This window comes from Dipteris shenzhenensis, chromosome 3 (assembly GCF_047967505.1).
Source record: "Dipteris shenzhenensis isolate YYH24624 ecotype China chromosome 3, Dip_SZ_1.0, whole genome shotgun sequence".
Classification (NCBI taxonomy): domain Eukaryota; kingdom Viridiplantae; phylum Streptophyta; class Polypodiopsida; order Gleicheniales; family Dipteridaceae; genus Dipteris; species Dipteris shenzhenensis.
In genome coordinates this window covers 63,214,933-63,233,842 of record NC_141598.1, presented here as the reverse complement: position 1 = coordinate 63,233,842, position 18,910 = coordinate 63,214,933, and the positions used below count along the sequence as shown (strand labels likewise).

The 18,910-nt window shown below is 44.9% G+C and overlaps 1 protein-coding gene across 2 annotated transcripts in view; it reads left to right on the top strand.

Annotated features, from left to right (window-relative positions):
• Window positions 1-2,833: 2,833 nt before the first annotated feature.
• LOC147904148 (protein PAM71-homolog, chloroplastic-like) overlaps window positions 2,834-18,910 on the top strand; it is a 125,262-nt gene continuing 109,185 nt past the window's right edge. Inside the window, exons 1-2 of one of the 2 annotated variants that reach the window (XM_087372712.1) lie at window positions 2,834-3,251; window positions 3,894-4,053. In XM_087372712.1, the coding sequence (XP_087228838.1) occupies window positions 3,125-3,251; window positions 3,894-4,053 (287 nt within the window). In that variant the 5' untranslated portion in view covers window positions 2,834-3,124. Of the gene's footprint in view, window positions 3,252-3,890; window positions 4,054-18,910 lie in introns of both variants that reach the window. The other variant, XM_087372711.1, reaches the window with a different exon arrangement.

Sequence of the window (18,910 nt, the reverse complement as noted above, 5' to 3'; positions counted from 1 at the left end):
ACCTAGGGCCAGGGCTGCCACATGGGCATCGAATTGGATGCCATTGTGGGCAACATTCCCAGAGAGAAAAAGAACGAGAGGGGGTTGCCACATGGGTAGCACCTCACAACAGCAAGGGGGCTACCGCATGGGTTGCCATGTGGGTAGCACAAGAAATTAGTACTTAGCACCAAGGTGGACAACAACAAGCTACACAAAGAGACTAAGAAAGACCACGATACTGTCACCATTGGTACAGCTAGCTATGTATTGCCAATGGTCGATGTAGTAGCAACTCTCTTCTAGTAGGTCATTTCTTCAAAAAATGGGCTCCAAATGAGGTTGTTTTTAGGGCAACCAGTAGTAGAAACATCTCCACAATAATAAGCAACTATTTCCTTCACAAAAACGCTCCCAAAACAAGAAAAACGACATGTTTTTGAGCAAAAACGGTCTGTTTTTAAGCAAAAAACGAGCTATCTTTTTCCTCAACAAAGATGCCCACTAATGCCCACAAGAATGGTGATCAAGTTGCTCCTTTTCACGTGGGCAGCAAACCAAGCTCCATAGATTCCGAAGGTGAGGCTAAGGTAGGAGAAGAGAGCAATATGGGGAGGAGAGGATGGCTTCCATTTGCAAGCTTTCCTCATCCTCTAGATTGAGCACAGAGAAGGGATAAGTAGGAAAGGAGGCTCTGATACCACATGAAGGTGCATGGTGGAGAGGGAGAGAGAGAGGGTAGGCTAGGGAGAGAGAGAATAATACTCAAAGAGAGACATAATGAAATGGAAATGAAATAGCAAGACCAATGAACAAAATGAAAGTACTCACATGTAGACCAAAGAGCTTGTAGGCTTGATACTTGATTAGACAAGTGCAGTTCTTATATAGAGCACACACACACACATGAACACCAATGCTTATGGGATAGCTCCCAATGTGACACGTGGCATCCATTTGTTATCACACTAGACTAGAATTCACACTAGACTAGAATTCACACTAGAACACACCAAACTGACTTATCTAGACTCCTTTTTCTAACAAAATATTGTCATATTCCTCTAATCTCCCTTCATGTGGGATGATATAATTCATATAACATTTTGTTTTTCATTCTTGTTCGGACTTTTCATAGGACATATGATGCTTGCACTTGAGCCAAACAACTAAATACCTTCATTGTTGTCCAATTCTCTTGAACTTTCAGCATTTCAAAGTTGAGCAATGTGAATGTGATATTGAACTTTATTGTCCTAAGTTAAGACCAATTAAACATTGATCTCCAACAATGCAGTGGCACTCTCTCAATGGAGTTCTAAGTAAAGACGTGTTTCTTGAGCATGTCTCTACCTCTTGCATGTCCCATAAGGTCCAAATTCTCAGCTCGCAATTGTGTGTGGCATTGATCTCGTGTCCAAGTTTGTCAAATTTGTGAGATGATGTTTGAATACATTGTCACAAGTAAGTTGCTAGAATGCTAGGACTTAAAAGAGTGTGAACTCCATTGTAACTTGCTAGAATGCTAGGACTTAAGAGTGTGAAGTCCATGTAGATTTTCAACTTGGAACCTAATGCATTCACCAACCCTCGGTAACTCGACAACCCCCAAAAGATAAATGCAAGGGTTGGGTGGATCAACACCATCACATTCCATTTCCATGCTAATCAATTAATGCAATATTGCATGCATGTAATGGAATATCAAGTACATCGGCTTCCCCCTCATCTAGTATTCGACTCCATAGTGTAGTGACTCAACATATCATTGAGTCAAACAAATGCCTATCACATATCTCACAACCTAGGAAACTAAGTAGCTCTATAACATTGCCTATATAATTTTGTGTTCAAGCATATTATGTCATGGGCAGTGGCATTGAAAGTAGCATGTGATACATAGCCTTGCAGAGCTATATCATGTTGGCATGGCTTTGTTCCCCTGACGATGTTATGGCATTGAAAGTAGCACGTGATACATAGCCACGAAGAAGGGTTATGTCATGTTGTCATGGATGTGATGTGCCTCCATTCCCTTGACAATTGACGTTTAGCAACCGATAGCTCAGGTTGTATGATGGTTGCTCATGTTCGAATTCTTGGGGATGCCTCATGCGTTTACACACAATGGCCGCCGCCCATGCAATAAATGAATCTGCATTTTGGGTAGGCTGTAGGCAGGCAACCTTGCTCGTCCATCAGCCTTGGGCATGCCCACAGCGGGTGGGTTAGTGTGTAAACGCCCTCAGCGTAGGCCATTGGCTGATGCACCATGCGTAAATGGCGATGTGTGCGTGTGTCGCACATAATTGGCCATGTGTAGATCGACTTCCTCCTCATTTAGTATTTTACTCCATAGTGCAGTGACTCAACATATCATTGAGTGAACATGTGCGTATCACACCTCTCTTGTAAATTGTTGGCTGATACAATGTAGGAAACTAAGTAGCTCTATAACATTGCCTGCAAAATTTTGTGTTCAAGCATATTATGTCATGGGCCACTTGGTATTGAAAGTACCATGTGTGGCAGGGCTATATTATGTTGGCATGGATGTGATGTGCCTCTATTCCCGAGACGATGTTATGGCAATGAAAGTAGCATGTGATACCTAGCCACGAAGAAGGGTTATGTCATGTTGTCATGGATGTGATGTGCCTCCATTCCCCTGACGATTGACAGTTAGCAACTGGCAGCTCAGGTGGTACAATGGCTGTTCACGTTCGCATTCTTGGGGATGCCCTCTGCTGCCCGGGGCGTTTACACACTATGGCTGCGGTCCAAGCAATAAATAAATGCGCACTATGGGCGGGCAATCTTGCTTGTCCATGAGCCTTGGGCATGCCAACATGCCCTATGTAAACGTCCTCAGCGTAGGCCACCAGCGGATGTGCCCTGTGAGTGACTAACTAAACAATCGGGCTTTGGCCACTTGGCGCAAATCGTTGGTAGTGCTTCGCGGATAAGCCAAAATCCGAACGACCGGACTTTGAACTTTGCATGAGTGAGTGACCATCCACCACTGAGCTTTTCGTCGGAAGGATTCATTCTACCCATTGGCAATGACTGCTGGTCCAAGATACACAGATTTGCATGCTCCCCTCAGAGGATTGGGCTGAGAAAGAACTGCTTGCTGCAAGAAGAAATGACTAAATTCCTTACCATACGTGGTAATATTCAACTTACTTCTTCCCATCTCAGTGATCCTCTGGGAAGGAACAGGGCGCTTATATTGCCGCCGCTATCACATGAGCTGCCGGTCAGCCATTTCAGTAAGTGCCTCGTATTTTGGTTGCTGGTCTTTCTGGTCCACTTTCCAGCTGAAGGGACGTGTAGCTCAAGAAGTGCTTCGTAGCTCATTTTAGCGCCTCTGAGACCTTTCGAATTTGTTTGTAGCAAGCACTCGAGTTGTAAGTGGTCAACCAAAATTGGTGTCTCTCAAACATTGTTACCTTTCCAATTTCTTTGTCGCATGCGTAACGGGTCATATATCTGACACAGTTCTATTTTAAGCCAACTCAGCCTCGAGAAAACATTTTGTGTGTTTTAACGAAAGGTGCACTACTAAGGGCCATCATTTGATTGTCGTATGGAACTCTACATTGAAATATTTGTTGCAAGGTCAAGTTATTTCTTCTTTCAAGAGGAGAAGAACTTACTTAGCAGTGGTGCAGATTGGGTCTTAGATGAAATACTCTACACAAATGATCCAAACGTATCTTTAAAAAGGCAATTTCAAAAGTCAGTACCAGGCTGTGTTTACTGCAGATAAGGGATGGAAAATTCAAGGGACGTGTTTAGCCAGGGCCATAATCACTAAACTATCAGCCCTAACCTAAATGGGCATTTGTATGTACGCCTACGTGAGCACATGTGTCTGGTATTCATTGATTGCTCATTTCTGTTTGCAGTAGGCTACAGAGGAGGGCCGGCAAGGAAATCCCTGTCTTTTAAATTAAGTGTGCATGCTTCGACTGCTGATTTTGGAGCTGATAATCAGAATAAAGAAGCTGCTGCATTGCAACAAGAGAAGCTCCATGTTGAGCAGTACAGAGATGCTGCACTTGCTGACGAGTAAGTGGTGTAGCTACGTCACTGAAACCTTGTGAAGAGTGCTGGGTTTGGCTCAACTAAAGTTGGATTTTTACAATGTGTGGGTATTGGTTGAACTATCTATATTTTTGTATCGTATTTCTGTGAAGACCAAGACCACCTTTGTATCTTGTCGTTTAGGAAGGGGAGTTTAAGCTTGAATGAACATTTAACTAAGGTTGCTGCTTTAGATATTTTGATGAAGTTTTTCAATTCTGACTCCATGTTTTATTTTGTTGTCAAATGTATGAAAGAAAAGCTTTTCTCTCTCTCTCTCTCTCTCTCTCTCTCTCCAGCCATGTTGTTGCGACACCGGAAAGAAGGGCTCAGATCTCAATGATCCACCCTGCCACAGATTCCCCTCTTGGTCACATGAACTTGCTTTTCTTCAAGTTCCTTCTGGAATCCTCCCTCCTAGCCCAGTGCCTGCTACATGGTGTTCTCTTGAGTGCCATGTGTCCATTTGGACCTTAGAGTCTCTATGCCCATTTAGGCCTTACTTATGCACTCCATATTGATGCAAGCACTGTCGAGCCCTCTGGTTTCCCGCTTCACCATAACCACACCAGACGATTGCGGGATTATGGCTGACGTAACATCCCCTTTCCCTTAAGAATGGTTTACGTCTTGAAAACAAAATTGGGAAACCTCCTCTGGAGACTCTCCTAATTTTCCTTTTAGCCTACTAACATTACATCCCTCAGGTAAGGCTAATTTGTAAGCAAGTTCTCCAATCCTCTTAAGTATTGTGAATGGTCCACAATACCTAGGAGACAACTTCGGACATTTACTTGTCTTTAGAGATTTTGAAGATTCAGGTACCTTAAGGTAGACTTTCTCATTTAGTTCCAACTCCAACTTTCTACGGTGGGGATTTGCATACTTTCGTGCTCTGTCTTGAGCTCTTCTTATGCTATCTTTAGCTAACTTAAGTGTTTGATTCATATCTTCAAGAAAGTCTTTGGCTGCTTGAACCTTCTCTTTTTCGAGTCCCACTGTCATTGGGGCTCTTGGTTGAAATCCATACATCATCATGAATGGACTAAAACTCGTAGCTAAATGTTTAGCACTGTTATATGCAAATTCTAATATGGGCAGATACTGTTCCCAATTAGTTTGCCGTTTACTTACATATGCTCGAAGCATATCCTCAATGATTTGATTGACCCTTTCAGTTTGACCATCACTCTATGGATGATTCGTGGTGCTCATATTCAATGAAGTTTCCAACCTCTTAAACACAACCCTCCAAAAATGTCTGTTAAATTTGCTATCCCGATCGCTAACAATACCGGCGGCTGGTAGCCCATACAGTCTATAGATATGTTCCACAAATAGCCTGGCTAATTCTGGAGTTTTAACATCTTCACTGACAGGAATAAAATGAGCCATCTTGGTCAACCGATCCACAATTACCCACACAGAGTTGTGCCCCCTCTGTGTCCTAGGTAATCCTACAATGAAATCCATGGAGATGCTTTTCCATTTGCCAGATGGAATCTCCAATGGGTGTAGGAGACCTCCTACCTTAAGGCATTCAGCCTTATTAACCTAGCATTTTTGGTACTTCAATACATAATCTTGGACGTCCTTACCTATTCCAGGCCAAAAGAATTGTCTTTTCAGAAGCACATATGTCTTCTGAATTCCCGGGTATCCAGCACTCGGACTATCATGACATTCAAAAAGGATTTGGCGCCTAATGTCATTATCATCCGGGACACATACTCTACCCTTGTAGAGCAGGTAGCCATCTTCAATAGTGTATTTTTTTCACTTAAGTCCTTTATCACCAACCTGTGGTGTGTCGCCATTTCCATGCGACTCCTCAGTGAAAGCCTCTTGATTAGTTGGATCCCTATTTTTAATCGCTTTCCATATTTCAGAGAAGTGAGAATCAAACTCACATTTGCCCTTTAAGGACTCTAGGAAATCATTCTGAAATTGAGTAAAACTCAATTCATTAACAATTGGCATTCGGCTAAGAGAGTCTGCTACCACATTGAACTTCCCTTTCCTATATGTCAATTGTATATCAAACTCTTGCTCTGATACCAATGTTGCGACACCGGAAAGAAGGGCTCAGCTGTCAATGATCCACCTTGCCACGGATTCCCCTCTTGGTCACATGAACTTGCTTTTCTTCAAGTTCCTTCTAGAATCCTCCCTCCTAGCCCAGTGCCTGCCACATGGCGTTCTCTTGAGTGCCATGTGTCCATTTGGACCTTAGAGTCACTATGCCCATTTAGGCCTTACTTATGCACTCCGTATTGATGCAAGCACTGTCGAGCCCTTTGGTTTCCCGCTTCACCATAACCACACCAGATGATCCCGGGATTATGGCTGACGTAACACATGTGGCCTTCCACTCCCCTTGATTACAAAGAGCTGCGGGTGGCTTTGCACTCTCCCCACCCACCTCCCTGCCCCCCCTCCAGCCCACTATTGCCATCGCCAAGCTGTGTTCAGCTCCATCGACCTGTTGTTGCTCTCCAATGCGCCAGTTCCATCGCTCCAGATCTACATTCTAATTGTGACTGTGCAGGTCCAACCAACCCGCCATTTCTGTGCCAAATCTATGCCAAAGTCTCCTCATTGTCCTGCTCCAGATCTGTGCCCCCGTCCAAATCGGCTTGTTGTCCTACTCTAGATTTGTGCCATAGTCTGCTCCAAGGTCTTCATTGAAACCTGCACAATTTCCTGGCCTGCACCATTTCACCTGCTCATCTCCTGCTCCAGCGCACCAGCCTCTGTTTGCATATTTTCTTGCTCAAAGAATCTGCCTGTCATTGCTATTTCCTGTTCAAGAACCAGTCCTCATCTATTCCATTCCTTCTCAGCCCCTTTCTGGCTGCTCTGCCATTGGTTATTGTTGCCCTACATTGCCAAAGCCTGCTTTCAGCTAGTGTTTTTAGAGGATGAGTTTGGGAATGTTCCTGGATTCATCTAGGTATATAGTGATTTTGCCATTTGTTTGCCGGGCCCAAAGCCTTTCTTGCTCATTACCAACAGTTCCAGCCCCCCCTCTTTCTCTTCCACAGCCCCACATTGTGGCCTATCTCAGAAAATGGAAGGTGTGAAAGGCTGTGTGCCCTTCTCCCCTCCACAAATTTTAAGCAAGGGAAAGAATCTTAAAAGGATGAGAGCAAGGGAAAAGAGAAAGCAGCAAGCACCATGACAAAAGGAGACAGACTTGAGAAGAAGGATGAAAAGCCCAAGTAGGAAGAGAAGCAACAAGAGCAGCTCAAAATGGAGAGGCAGCATCACCATCGTTGTCAGGATCAGGGATGGCTTTGGCATGCGCTTCTAGCCCCACAACCACCATACCACCCTATGCCTCCTTGTCACCTCCACCCCTCAGTCAGCCACCTTTCCCCTCTACAGCCGGACTCACCTCATCCACTTTCCAAGTGTCTCCTCACCACCACCCTCAGTCTCATGCCACTATGACTCAGCTACCCCTTATCCTTCAGCCCCCTTTCATGCCCTACCCCGACCCATCACTTCAAGTACACACAATCCCCACCGAGGCTTGGGAGCAGATTGTCATGGAGGTTCATCGCCTCCGTGCATGAGAGACAGAGCATGCTCACTTCATATAGGAGCAGCAGAGTCAGAGAGAAATCATATGCCAAGATGTCCTCACAACCCAGATAGTGGCAGCTGATCCTCGGAAGGAGATGGATGACCTCCATCTCGGCATAGAGGGAGCCCCAGGGAGAACTTCTATAGTGGAGGAGAGGATCGCCATGATGGAGACAGTCATTGAGGAGGCCTCCAAGTGGGTGGATGTTGTGGCCTGTGAAGGCAACCGTTTCAGCCACTCTACTTGAGCAGCAACAACAGAGAGCCAATAAGGCTCTTGACATTAGGGTCCGTAGGGTCACAGACACCAGGTCAGCCATTTCAGATGCTACCACCTTTGTTACCTCCACCTTGGGAGTACCAAAGCATGGTATTGAGGAGGGTGCATCGTAGGTCGTATGAGATCCTACAAGAGATCAACCTCTTGTGATACGCTTCAGAGACACTTAGGTCCAACTAGCGGCACTAAGCAGGCTGGCATCCCTACGGGCCCAATTCGATCTTTACATGGATGAGGACCTTACTCCCTTATAGATAGAGGAGAGGCGAACCCTCTTATTGCAGAGTAGGATGCTGCGCATAAGGAGAGGAAGACTAGATTTAGGTGGGGGTCTGTTGACACGTCCACATACGAATGCGTGGTCTATGAGACTCGTAGGATGAAGGCCTTTGCCTATACCATTTGGGACCGTAATGGAACCTTATGGTCAGAGCTAGGAAATTTCTCAGAGTCATAAGTAAGACAAGATCTTGTTTTGTATACAAAGACTCATTAGAGTTGAGAGTGCCCACTATCACCAGCCTGTGGATACACGTGGGAGTATCGGGACCTAGGCAATAATAAACTCTCTGCTTCCGTGTTCGGGCATCCTTAGTGACAGCTCTCAGTGTAGCATGATCTGCTCGAAAGCTTGCCTACCCCATCGTTCTAAAAGCCTCACCCTTTTCTTTCGGGTAACATGAGTGTCAAGTGCTACTGCATAGATCTTGGACGTAACATGTCCAATCATGATGGTCCAGTAGTTTCCTAGACTCATGGGATCTCGTGCCTTGTAAATTGAAATAATGGTGTTAAGGATCTAGGTGTGGGAAAACTGCTGCAAACCGCTTCATTGAATACCTTTGCCAAGATCGGGGCTAGACTCTAGTGTACTAATACCATGTGCAATTGTAACTTTGCACAAAGCTCCTCATGATCTTTGGATCGGCCATTGTGTAGCGCATGTTTGTTTTCAATGGTAGTGAAAAGTGAGCGGTGTGGTAGATGCGTGACGGTCTGTGGTGAGGGTTGATGAGGAATGTCGTAGAGTGTTCGTGAGTAGGTGTGCAAAATTATCAGGTCAATGAGAGAGGATGTGGACCTCTGCTTGAGAAAGGTCTGCAAATAAATATTGGAATTGTTACTAAATAGTTATTCAGTAGTTCTTCCTTATTCTGACAGATAAAGTATGTGTTCTTCTCAATGGATTGAGCTACGATACTCTTGTGTGGTAGTCAGAAGATGATGCTTGGTCTCGAATCCGAGTTGACACGGCGCAAGGCCTTGCAATTGTCATCATGTCATATGAGCTATTGCAAGGGACCGATCCAACGTGTGATGGACGGGTGGAATCAGTGGTATGAGGGAAAGATTAGATGGCGGCATCATGTAGGAAACGGATGGGAGGTATGGCTGTGTCCTCTAGAAGTGGGATATCATCAAGGTCCTCAAGCATAGTAGAGTGGCAAGCGGCACAGGCAAGAGCTAGTGTATGATCAAAACAAAACTCCTGGAAAGTAGTGTAAGTGGGACGTGATGTGCTCTATGGTGGTAGTGGGATGCGTAAGATTAAAAACAGGTATGTATGATCAGCTCTAGGGAGTGGTTGGGCAATAGAGAAATCTATGATGTGGGAGGTAAGGGATCCCATGATATAGTCAACTATGCTGGTCCCTCCTCCATGTCGGAAACAAGTGAGCCCTCCAAAAGAGGGCCACCTCTCTAGGCCATTGTACATGGTTAGGTCATGCATCCTGCCCATATGAGTAAAGGCGTGTCCATATGAGGTGACCGGGGAACGATGATCTGTGGTTACTTGCGAGAAACCTACCTCATGTATATCAATGTCAGGCAACGCAATCGAGTCATGCTGAAAATCAATGATTGGTACCTGGTGGTCTGCAATCCTGGCGTTGAAGTCTCCAAGAAGGAGGACGTCCCCGTGACTCAAAAAATCCATCATATCCTAGTATAAGACAGTGTATGGATATGTCTCTCCATCCTCTTGAAGCTCCTTGATTAAATGTGAGGTCTGTGGAGGAAATTAGCAGACTGCCATGAAAGTATTTGTGTGGAGGCATAGCGTGGTAGATGGTGTTGTCACCTCCAAAGGTAGTACGGTGGGTGTGGATGATGATGCAGAAGCCGAGGCTGAGGTCAAAACTGCTGAGGCAATTGCTGTGATTGCTGCCTTTTGTACCACTGTGCTAACAGTTTGCAGGCCGCTGTGGTTGCTGCGCTTATTCATATCATCGATTTTGAGCTGCTTTTGTTGGTTCTCTTCCTTCTTCTTAGTGTTGTCTATTTGTATGATTGGACTTATTCTAGTCTTACAAAGGTATATATATATCCTTTTGCCAAGTTGCTTGCTGTCTTCTCTTATCCCTTTCATAGTATTTCCCTCACTCAAATTATGGAGGGGAAAAGGGCACACACCCTTTCACATCTTCCATTTTCTGAGATGGTCCGCAATGTGGGGCTGTGGAAGAGAAAGAGGTTTGGGGGGGAGGGGGCTGGAGCTGGTGAACAAATCTCGAAATTACTGGCTGAGAAGGCTTTGGCAATGTAGGGCCATGTTAATCAATGGCGGAGCAGCAAGAAAGGGGCTGAGAAGAAATGGCGTGGATGAGGACTGGCTCTTGAACCAGAAATGGCGCTGACAAGGGCATATTCTTTGAGCAAGAAAAGGCGCAAACAGAGGCGGGTGCTTAAGCAATACTGTGGTGCAAATCTAGAGCGCGACAATCAGCAGATCTGGAACAGATCGTGGCACAGAACTGGAGTGGGACAATGAATAGAATTTGGCACAGCAATGGCGGGTTGGTTGGACCTGCATAGTCATGATTAGAATGTAGATTTGGAGTGATGGAACTGGTGTGTTGGAGAGTGGCAACAACAGGCTGATGGAGTTGAACATAGCTTGGCGATGGCAATCGTGGGCTGGATGGTGGACAGGGAGGCTCGTGGGCTTGGAGGGAGCAAGAAAGTGGGTGGTTTGGAGGGGGAGCAGGGAGGCCAGTGGGGAGAGAATAGCCACCGACAACTCAATGTAAGCTAGGGGAACAGAAGGCATGTGGTTGGAGTCTGCCAATTGGGATGAGACCAAGGAGGGCGGGGGAGTGCGTCGAACTGGTGGAGTAGCAGTTTTGTACAGATCATCTTTCATTGGGATGATCACCATGAAGAGACGTGACCCACACGCTAGATCCGGATTAGAAGCACATCTTTGTGAGATACTTTCGTTGCAGTCTGCTACTTTCCTCTCGAGACCTCTTGTTTTGCTAGGGAGCCGCTAGAGGATGGAGAGACATCTCCACACAATGTCTTATACCCGGATATCATGGATTTTTTGATTCCTGGGGAGGTCCTCCTCCTTGGAGACTTCAATGCTAGGATTGGTGAGCACTAGGTACCGAGAAATGATCAAAAGATCTCAGCTGGATTATGATTACCCTATTTATTGGACTAGTGCGCTAAAGGCGGCAGCAAACGACTTGGGTGGATCTCATTGATTTTCAACATGACTCGATTACGTTGCTCGACATTGATAAACATGAGGGAGGCTTCTCGCATATCATTGATCCGGTCACCTCATATGGGCACGCCTTTATTGATATGGGTAGGATGCATGACTTGATCATATACAATGGTCTAGAGAGATGGCCATCTTCCAGTGGCCTCACTTGTTTCCCACATGGGGGAGGGAGCACCATAGTTGACAATATCATAGGATCCCCTACACCTTCGCCTTCCACATCATAGATTTCTCTAATCCCCAACTACCCCCTAGAGGCTGATCATACATACCTAATCTTTAGCTTATCCATCCCACTACCACTACAGAGCTCATCCCGTCCCACTTACGCTACTTTCCAGGAGATTCTTTTTGACCATATATTAGCTCCTACCTATGTAGGATGCCTCTCCAATATGCTTGAGGACCTTGGTGATATCCCACTTCTAGAGGATAGAGCCACACTTATCACACTTCCCTACTTGATGCCACCATCTGGTCTTTTCCTCATACGACTAGATCCACTTGTCCACCACCCATCGGATCGGTCCCTTGCAATAGCTGGTATGATGATGAGTGTAGACGAGTGCAAGGCCTTGCTCTGTCAGCTCAAATTCAAAACCAGTAATCACCTTTCGATTGTGATAAAGACCACACGAATATCGTAGCTTGGTCCGTCGTAAGAAGAGACTTAGTCTGTTAGAACAAGGAAGGACTACTGAACATTCTATTTAGTAACAATTGCAAGCATTTTTTATGGAAGTTTCTCGATTGACCTATCATTTGGCATGTTTACGCACATACACTCTATGACATTCCTCATCAACCATCACTAGAATTCCCACATCCAACACACCCTACTTCCTGCTCACTCTTAACTATGGGTGATATCAAACACGCTTCCCTCAAGCTACATAATGGCCAAGCCAAAGATCGTGAGGGGCTTTGTTGGATGTACATTACACAGGGATTAGTACACTAGCCCGTATCTTGGCAAAGCTATTGAATGACACAGTTTGCATGGGTTTCCCCCATTCCAATTCACAAGGAAGGGAATCCCATGAGTCGGGAAAAATCTAGGACTATCATGATTGAACATGTTATGTTCAAGACTTATCCAACAGCACTTAACACTCATGTTATCCAAGAGGCAGGTGTGGGGAATTCAAAGCGTTGGGGTAGGCAAGCTTTCATGCAGATCATGCTACACTGGACCACCTTTTGTTGGATAAAATGCATTCAACAATTTTGTTATTCGAGATATAATTTCACATAAAATGACAACGCAATCCAATGCACATTGCTCACACTTCTTTAAAAGATTTCACACAAAAATACGACACAAGTGAACACCTTCATAAACTATTCTGGTGAAGAAAGATGGACAGTGATGGCGATGGAGGTGATCTTGATGGGAGTTCCTATCTAAAATCGTACCCTCTCACATTTTGAGCCTGAACTACAGGCAAAACTAGTACGGTTCCCTCCCCTGACGCCCAAGAAAGACAACCGAGCTCTTTTCAGCAGTGGGGTGCAGACGTCTCATGCAAGCTTCTTTACTGAGCATGGCAAAGAATCTCTTTTTGACAGCTCAGGACGCTCTCCCGCCATCAACAGAGGTGGAAACATTTTGTTGGGTGTAGGAAGCAATGGAAGCTCAAAAATGGAAGCAAGAAGAAGAAAAACAAGATGATGTAATAGATTGCTGCAAAACTGAAGTGTGGATGCTCAAGGGAGAGCCAACATAACAAAACCCTAGGGCTAAATGCCCTAATTGGACTAAGTGTCCTAATTGACCTAGATGGTACATAAACTAAGTGTACCAATAGTCCTAACTGACTATAACTAGGCCTACAAGACACATACCAAGGTATAAGTGGCATCTATGGATAGCCCATGAGATGGCCTACAAAGCCCCCTCCATGGTATGGGCTGAAGTATCCTGGACATGGCTCAGGATACCTAAATATCTAGCTAGTGTCATGGTTGCACACGTTCGTCTCGTAGGAATATAGGAACCTATGATTGTACAGAGTACAACAAATCAAGTTACAAAAGGTACTAAGTTTAAAGCTTGCCAAAAAGCCTCAAACTTAGGTCAAGGTAGAGCCTTTGTAAAAAGATATGCCAAGTTGTCTTCAGTGGGAACATAAGACAACTCAATATCACCTGCTGATAATCGCTCTCTGACATAGTGATAGTGAACCTCAATGTGCTTTGTGCGAGCATGGAAAACTGGATTCCGTGCAACAGCCAAAGCACTCTGACTATCAATGAAGATGACGGTAGGAGCAATCTGACATGCACAAAGATCTGCAAGTAGCTGTCGAAGCCAAACACACTCCACTGTAGCTGTAAAAGCTGCTCTGTACTCAACTTCACAGCTAGAAGTAGCAACTGTACTCTGCTTCTTGCTGAACCAAGAAACACATGAAGCATAAAACAGTTGCCACTATGTGACACACGAGTGTCAGGACAACCAGCCCAATCACTCTCAGTGAATCCATGCATGACAAGTGAAGTATCAGCCCCATAAAGAAGGCCTAAATGTTGAGTGCCTTTGAGATATCTGAAAACACGCTTCACAGCATGCTAATGGTGCATAGATGGGATGTGCATGTATCTGCTCAACTATCAGACGGCATACTGTAGATCAGGTCTCGTATGGCATAGGTAAATCAAACAACCAACTGCCTACTGATAGAGAGTGACATCACATGTACCTGCCATCCTCAAAAGAGAAGTGAAAACCAGTCTCTAATGGTGTGGATACTAGCTTGCAATCCTCAAACTGAAAATGCTGCAAAAGCTGTCCAATGTACTTGGATTAATGTACTTGGATTGTGACATCAAAATGCTCCCCTCACTGCTAGCAAATTGGATGCCCAAATAGTAGTGCAGAAGACCAAGATCAAACATAGCAAATGTCTACTGCAAATCAAGTTTAAAATCTGCAATTTGCTGAGTATGTGTCCCAGTCACAAGCATGTCATCCACATAAAGGACTAAAATCAGCAAATCTTTCAATTGCTTGCGGAGATAGGTAACCCTCGCCTCATTCCGCACCTGATACAAAGATGCAAGCTGATCCCATGCTTGCTTAGTTGTCTTGCAAGACCGGATATGAGGGATAATAACCCGTTTCACTGAAAGAGCAATCAAGGCATGTGCTTTGGCATCACGACCATCCCACTGAATTTGCTCCTGTGAAGGAGGCAAAGCACCTTGAGCAGGAGGTGCAGGTGTCGTAGTAGTAGTATTAGAACCATCACCTGAAGACCCATCACCTGAAGAAGCAAAGGCTATATAGGTGTAGCACCAGTAACAGTGCGTGTAGCCATGGCCTCAGAACCTGAAACAATATGCCATAGATTGTTGGCAACCAAAACATGTCCCATCATGTATGACCACATGGGATAATTGGTGCCATCAAGCTTGTCATCAACCCCAATCATCCCAAACAAATCATCTTTGCCACCAAACATGGTGCTGAAATACAAGACAAATGCACCAACTGGCAAAGCAAATGAGAGAAAAGCAACCTCTCAGAATCAAGTAACAAAAAATCTACCCAAGCTTCAAAGCGTATGCCTGCAAGAGACTTTGCTGTCCCAAGGTGTACCTGTTGCAATAAAAATCCCCAAAGGCAACACGAGGCCTTTCCAAAATGCAAATGATGCAGAAATTGGAAAGAAACCTTGCAGTAGGTGCTTACCAAATGATGTAGCTCACAAAAATGCAGCAAAGAAAAGGCTCCAAATGTGAGCACAGGCTGTCACCCTTGTAGGAGATACAAAAAGGACAGGAAATGGCAAATAAGAGGGCTGAAAGAAGCTGGAATAACAAGTATAGACCTCAAAATGAGTGCAGCAGCAGCAAGGTGTGAGAAGCTCATGGCCCAAGGTGAATGAGGGCTCTAGGGCTTCAGAAAATGTCTTCAAACAGCAGCAGCAAGTTCTGAAAGCCAAAGTCGGTGGCTTTAAATGCTCCAAAGTGCTGCAGCAGGGCCCAAACTCCAAGGTCGGTGGATATAGATGCCCGGAAATGCTGTAGCAGGCTCCCAGGCTCAAAGTCGGCTGCTATAAGTGCTCAAGCAGATGCCAGATGCCAAGGTTTGCTGCAATAGATGCTCCGAAATGCAGCTGCAGATCTGATAAGCCTCCGAGCAGGTCCGTACTGCGCTGGAAATGCAATAAATGCAGGCGAAAATGGTCTGTACAGTCCGTATAGACTGTATGGAATCACACATGTGGAGCCGCCTTGCAATAAATGCACTGTACAGAGCAGGAAGAGGCTGGAATGAGGCGGCTGCAGCAGAAAAATGCTTCAAAATGCTCCAAAATAGGTCTTCTTTTTTAGTTGGAGTAGTCATCTATAAAAGTGACAAAGTAAAGATGACCACCCAATGATGGAGTCCTCATGGGACCACAGACATCACTATGGATAAGCTGTAATTTTCGAACAGCTTTGACTGATCCATCCTTCTTAAAAGGAGATCTGTGCATTTTACCAAGAATGCACCCTTCACAGGCATGTGGAGGAGGTGTTTCAAGAGGAGGCAATGCATCAACCATGGCATGTTTTTGAAGCGTCATCAAGCTGCCATAATGCATATGTCCATATCTCGCGTGCCATAACTCCACATTTTGCATAGCCGCAGTAGGAGTGGAAACTGCAAGAGCATGTGCTGGTCTTTTCTCATACATGTCAAGCTGAAAAAGACCACGCAAGGACGGGTATGCAGGGGGACTCCCGTGCAGCCTCAGCCAGGAGGGCTTCTTTCTTAAGGGAATGAAAGGACTCTCCTTTCTTCTCTTAAACTACTACAGGGTTGAGGTGGCACTTTCAGCCTTAGCCTTGGTTGTTTTCCACCTCACTCTGAGGGGGTTTTTTATTTATCCTCATGATTTCATGATGTATTCCGCTTTGAGCTTGCTCTCGCCGGTTTTTTCTCTTACTTAATAGAAGTCTTTTTCTTGGAAAAAAGACCACGCAACAAAGTGCCAGACAATCTCAAGGCATAGTCATGCTCTCTATCATGGACTGCACACTTGTCATCTTCAAAAATGACGTGAAATCCAGCTCTGTTAAGAGTGGACACTGAAAGTAGATTTTTTGTGATACCAGGCACATACAAGACATCAGAAATTCTGAATGTTGAGCCATCAATGGCTGTAAGTTCAACTTCTCCTGTACCACGAACTGAATAGGAGGAGTTGTTGACACATCTGACCTTTTTACCAACAGGTGGTGGATGCAGAGATGTGAAGAGATACCTGGAAGTGATATGCTTTGAGGCACCGCTGTCAAAATACCATGTATTATGTGTCTCATTGACACTGAAAGCTGATGCATCCTTGGAAGAATCATAACTGCATGTTAGAAAAGCATAAGTGTCATCATTACAAGTGGTTGTACTATCCCGAGCAGCCAACTGAGAGTCTGAATTGCAAGACAAGAAGCCATAGTCGTGCTCCACAAAGTTGGCTGTAGCTTGCTCATTCTCAGATGCATGAGGAGCTGAATCTGAGACAGCCATACCGGAGCTGTTTTTCTTTTCTTTTGCAAGCCTTTTCTTGCATTCTCCAATGTAGTGACCTGGCTTTTTGCAGTAATGACATATTCCCTTCTTCTTGGGCTTACCTGCATCACCCTTAGCCTTTTGAGAAGGCTGTCCTGAACCACTGGAAGGCTGATTTGCTGAAGTCTTTGCCTGTCCCTTTACTTTAGGCTTGAATTTTGAGAGCATGGCATGTTCACCTGCTCATGAAGCCATGTTTTTCCTGGTCTGCTCTTCTTGCAGCAAGCAGAAGTCCTATCAACTTGTGAAAAGTGAGAGAATTTGCACCCCCCCTCAAAGACAAATTCAACGAGGTATGAAAGCTGAGGTAAGACTCAGGAAGAGAATTCAGAGAGGTGGTAATCATCTCTGAATCAGGAATGATCTCATCAATATTCAGCAACTGCTCTCTTAAGTCCTGTAGCTTTGTGAGGTGCATTGACATGGAGTCGCCCTCTTCCATATGTGTATGAGACAATTCTCTTTTCAAAAAAGACACCCTGGCATCATTCCGAGCTGCATACATGCTCTCCAAAATATCCCATGCTGCCTTTGAGGTCTTACACGACCGGATATGTGGAATGATGAATCTTTTTACTGAAAGAGAAATACACGACAAAGCTAAAGCATCACGTGAATCCCATCTCTTTTGCTCTGGAGTGGTAGGTATAACTGCACCAATAACTTGTGCTGTAGTTGTACCCTATGCACGACCTCTGCCTCCTCCTTGTTGGGGAGGGGTATTAGGTGCCACATTTGCTGGCCGGAACTCGTCCCCACTTACATAGTCCCACAAATTACGAGAAATCAGAATATTGCGTACCATAAAACTCCAGAGGGAGTAGTTGGTACCATCCAGCTTGTCCTCTTGTGAGAGACGACTGAAACCGAAATCATTCTGATTTTGCTGGGCCATGTCTGAGAAAGAAAATACAGCAAATGCAAATCTGAATTCCCTTGCTGGGAATGGAGTGCATAAATCCCAAAAAAACACAGCCAAACACTGGGTAAAAATGCAACTCAAATCTCTGTAATGTCTCTGTCAGAAATCTGCCAGAGCATCCAATCTCTCCCAAAACCTGCCAAAAGCGCTTCAAAGCACTCACAAAAAAGGCAGTGTGAACTGAAACTTGTCAAATTGCTCTCCCAACACAAAAGCCCCAATTTGTGGCTTGAAATTGCAACCAAAAAGAGGCACATTTACTAAAAGCCCCAAATCTGCAATTTTTGAACAAAAGCCCCAAATTTGGAGTTGAAATTGAGCCAAATTTCACCCAAATAGCTAATCTCCTACAAAAGCCCCAATTTCTTGGCCAATCTTTGCAATTTGCTTGCAATGTGTGCCAAAATTTTTACAAAAGCCCCAAATTTTACTGCAAAATTACAGTGTAATTGCAAAAGCCCCAAATTTCTTCAATACTTGCAGATTTACTACAATGTTTGCCCAAAAAATCCAACTGTGCTCCCACAAAACTGAGCCAAACAATGGCTATATGCAAAGAATGCGCCTGCAAATGAACCTTGCAAGTAGATCCCTGCTCAAAAGTTCTGCAAAACTGTAAATTTCCAAGCCCACCTGCAAACTGTACGGACTCACAGTACGGAACTGTCAGTCCGTCTGTACGGCAGTTTGTACGGAAATGTACGGAAGATGTATGAACAACCGTACGTACTGTACGGCAAGCAACATCCAGCGATGTACGGAAGACTGCAGATGTACGGCACCACATGTGCGGTACGGAAGCGCAGATCCAGTATATGCGAGTTGGTACGGAAGATTGACACGTGCAGGTACAGTACGGAAGAGGTACGTGCGGGTACAAACGACTTATACACAAAAGCTGTACGGAATGTACGGCGAACGTACAGACAAGTAGTACGGCACAGGTAGAGGTCGTACGGCGATGATGCAGGGGGTGTT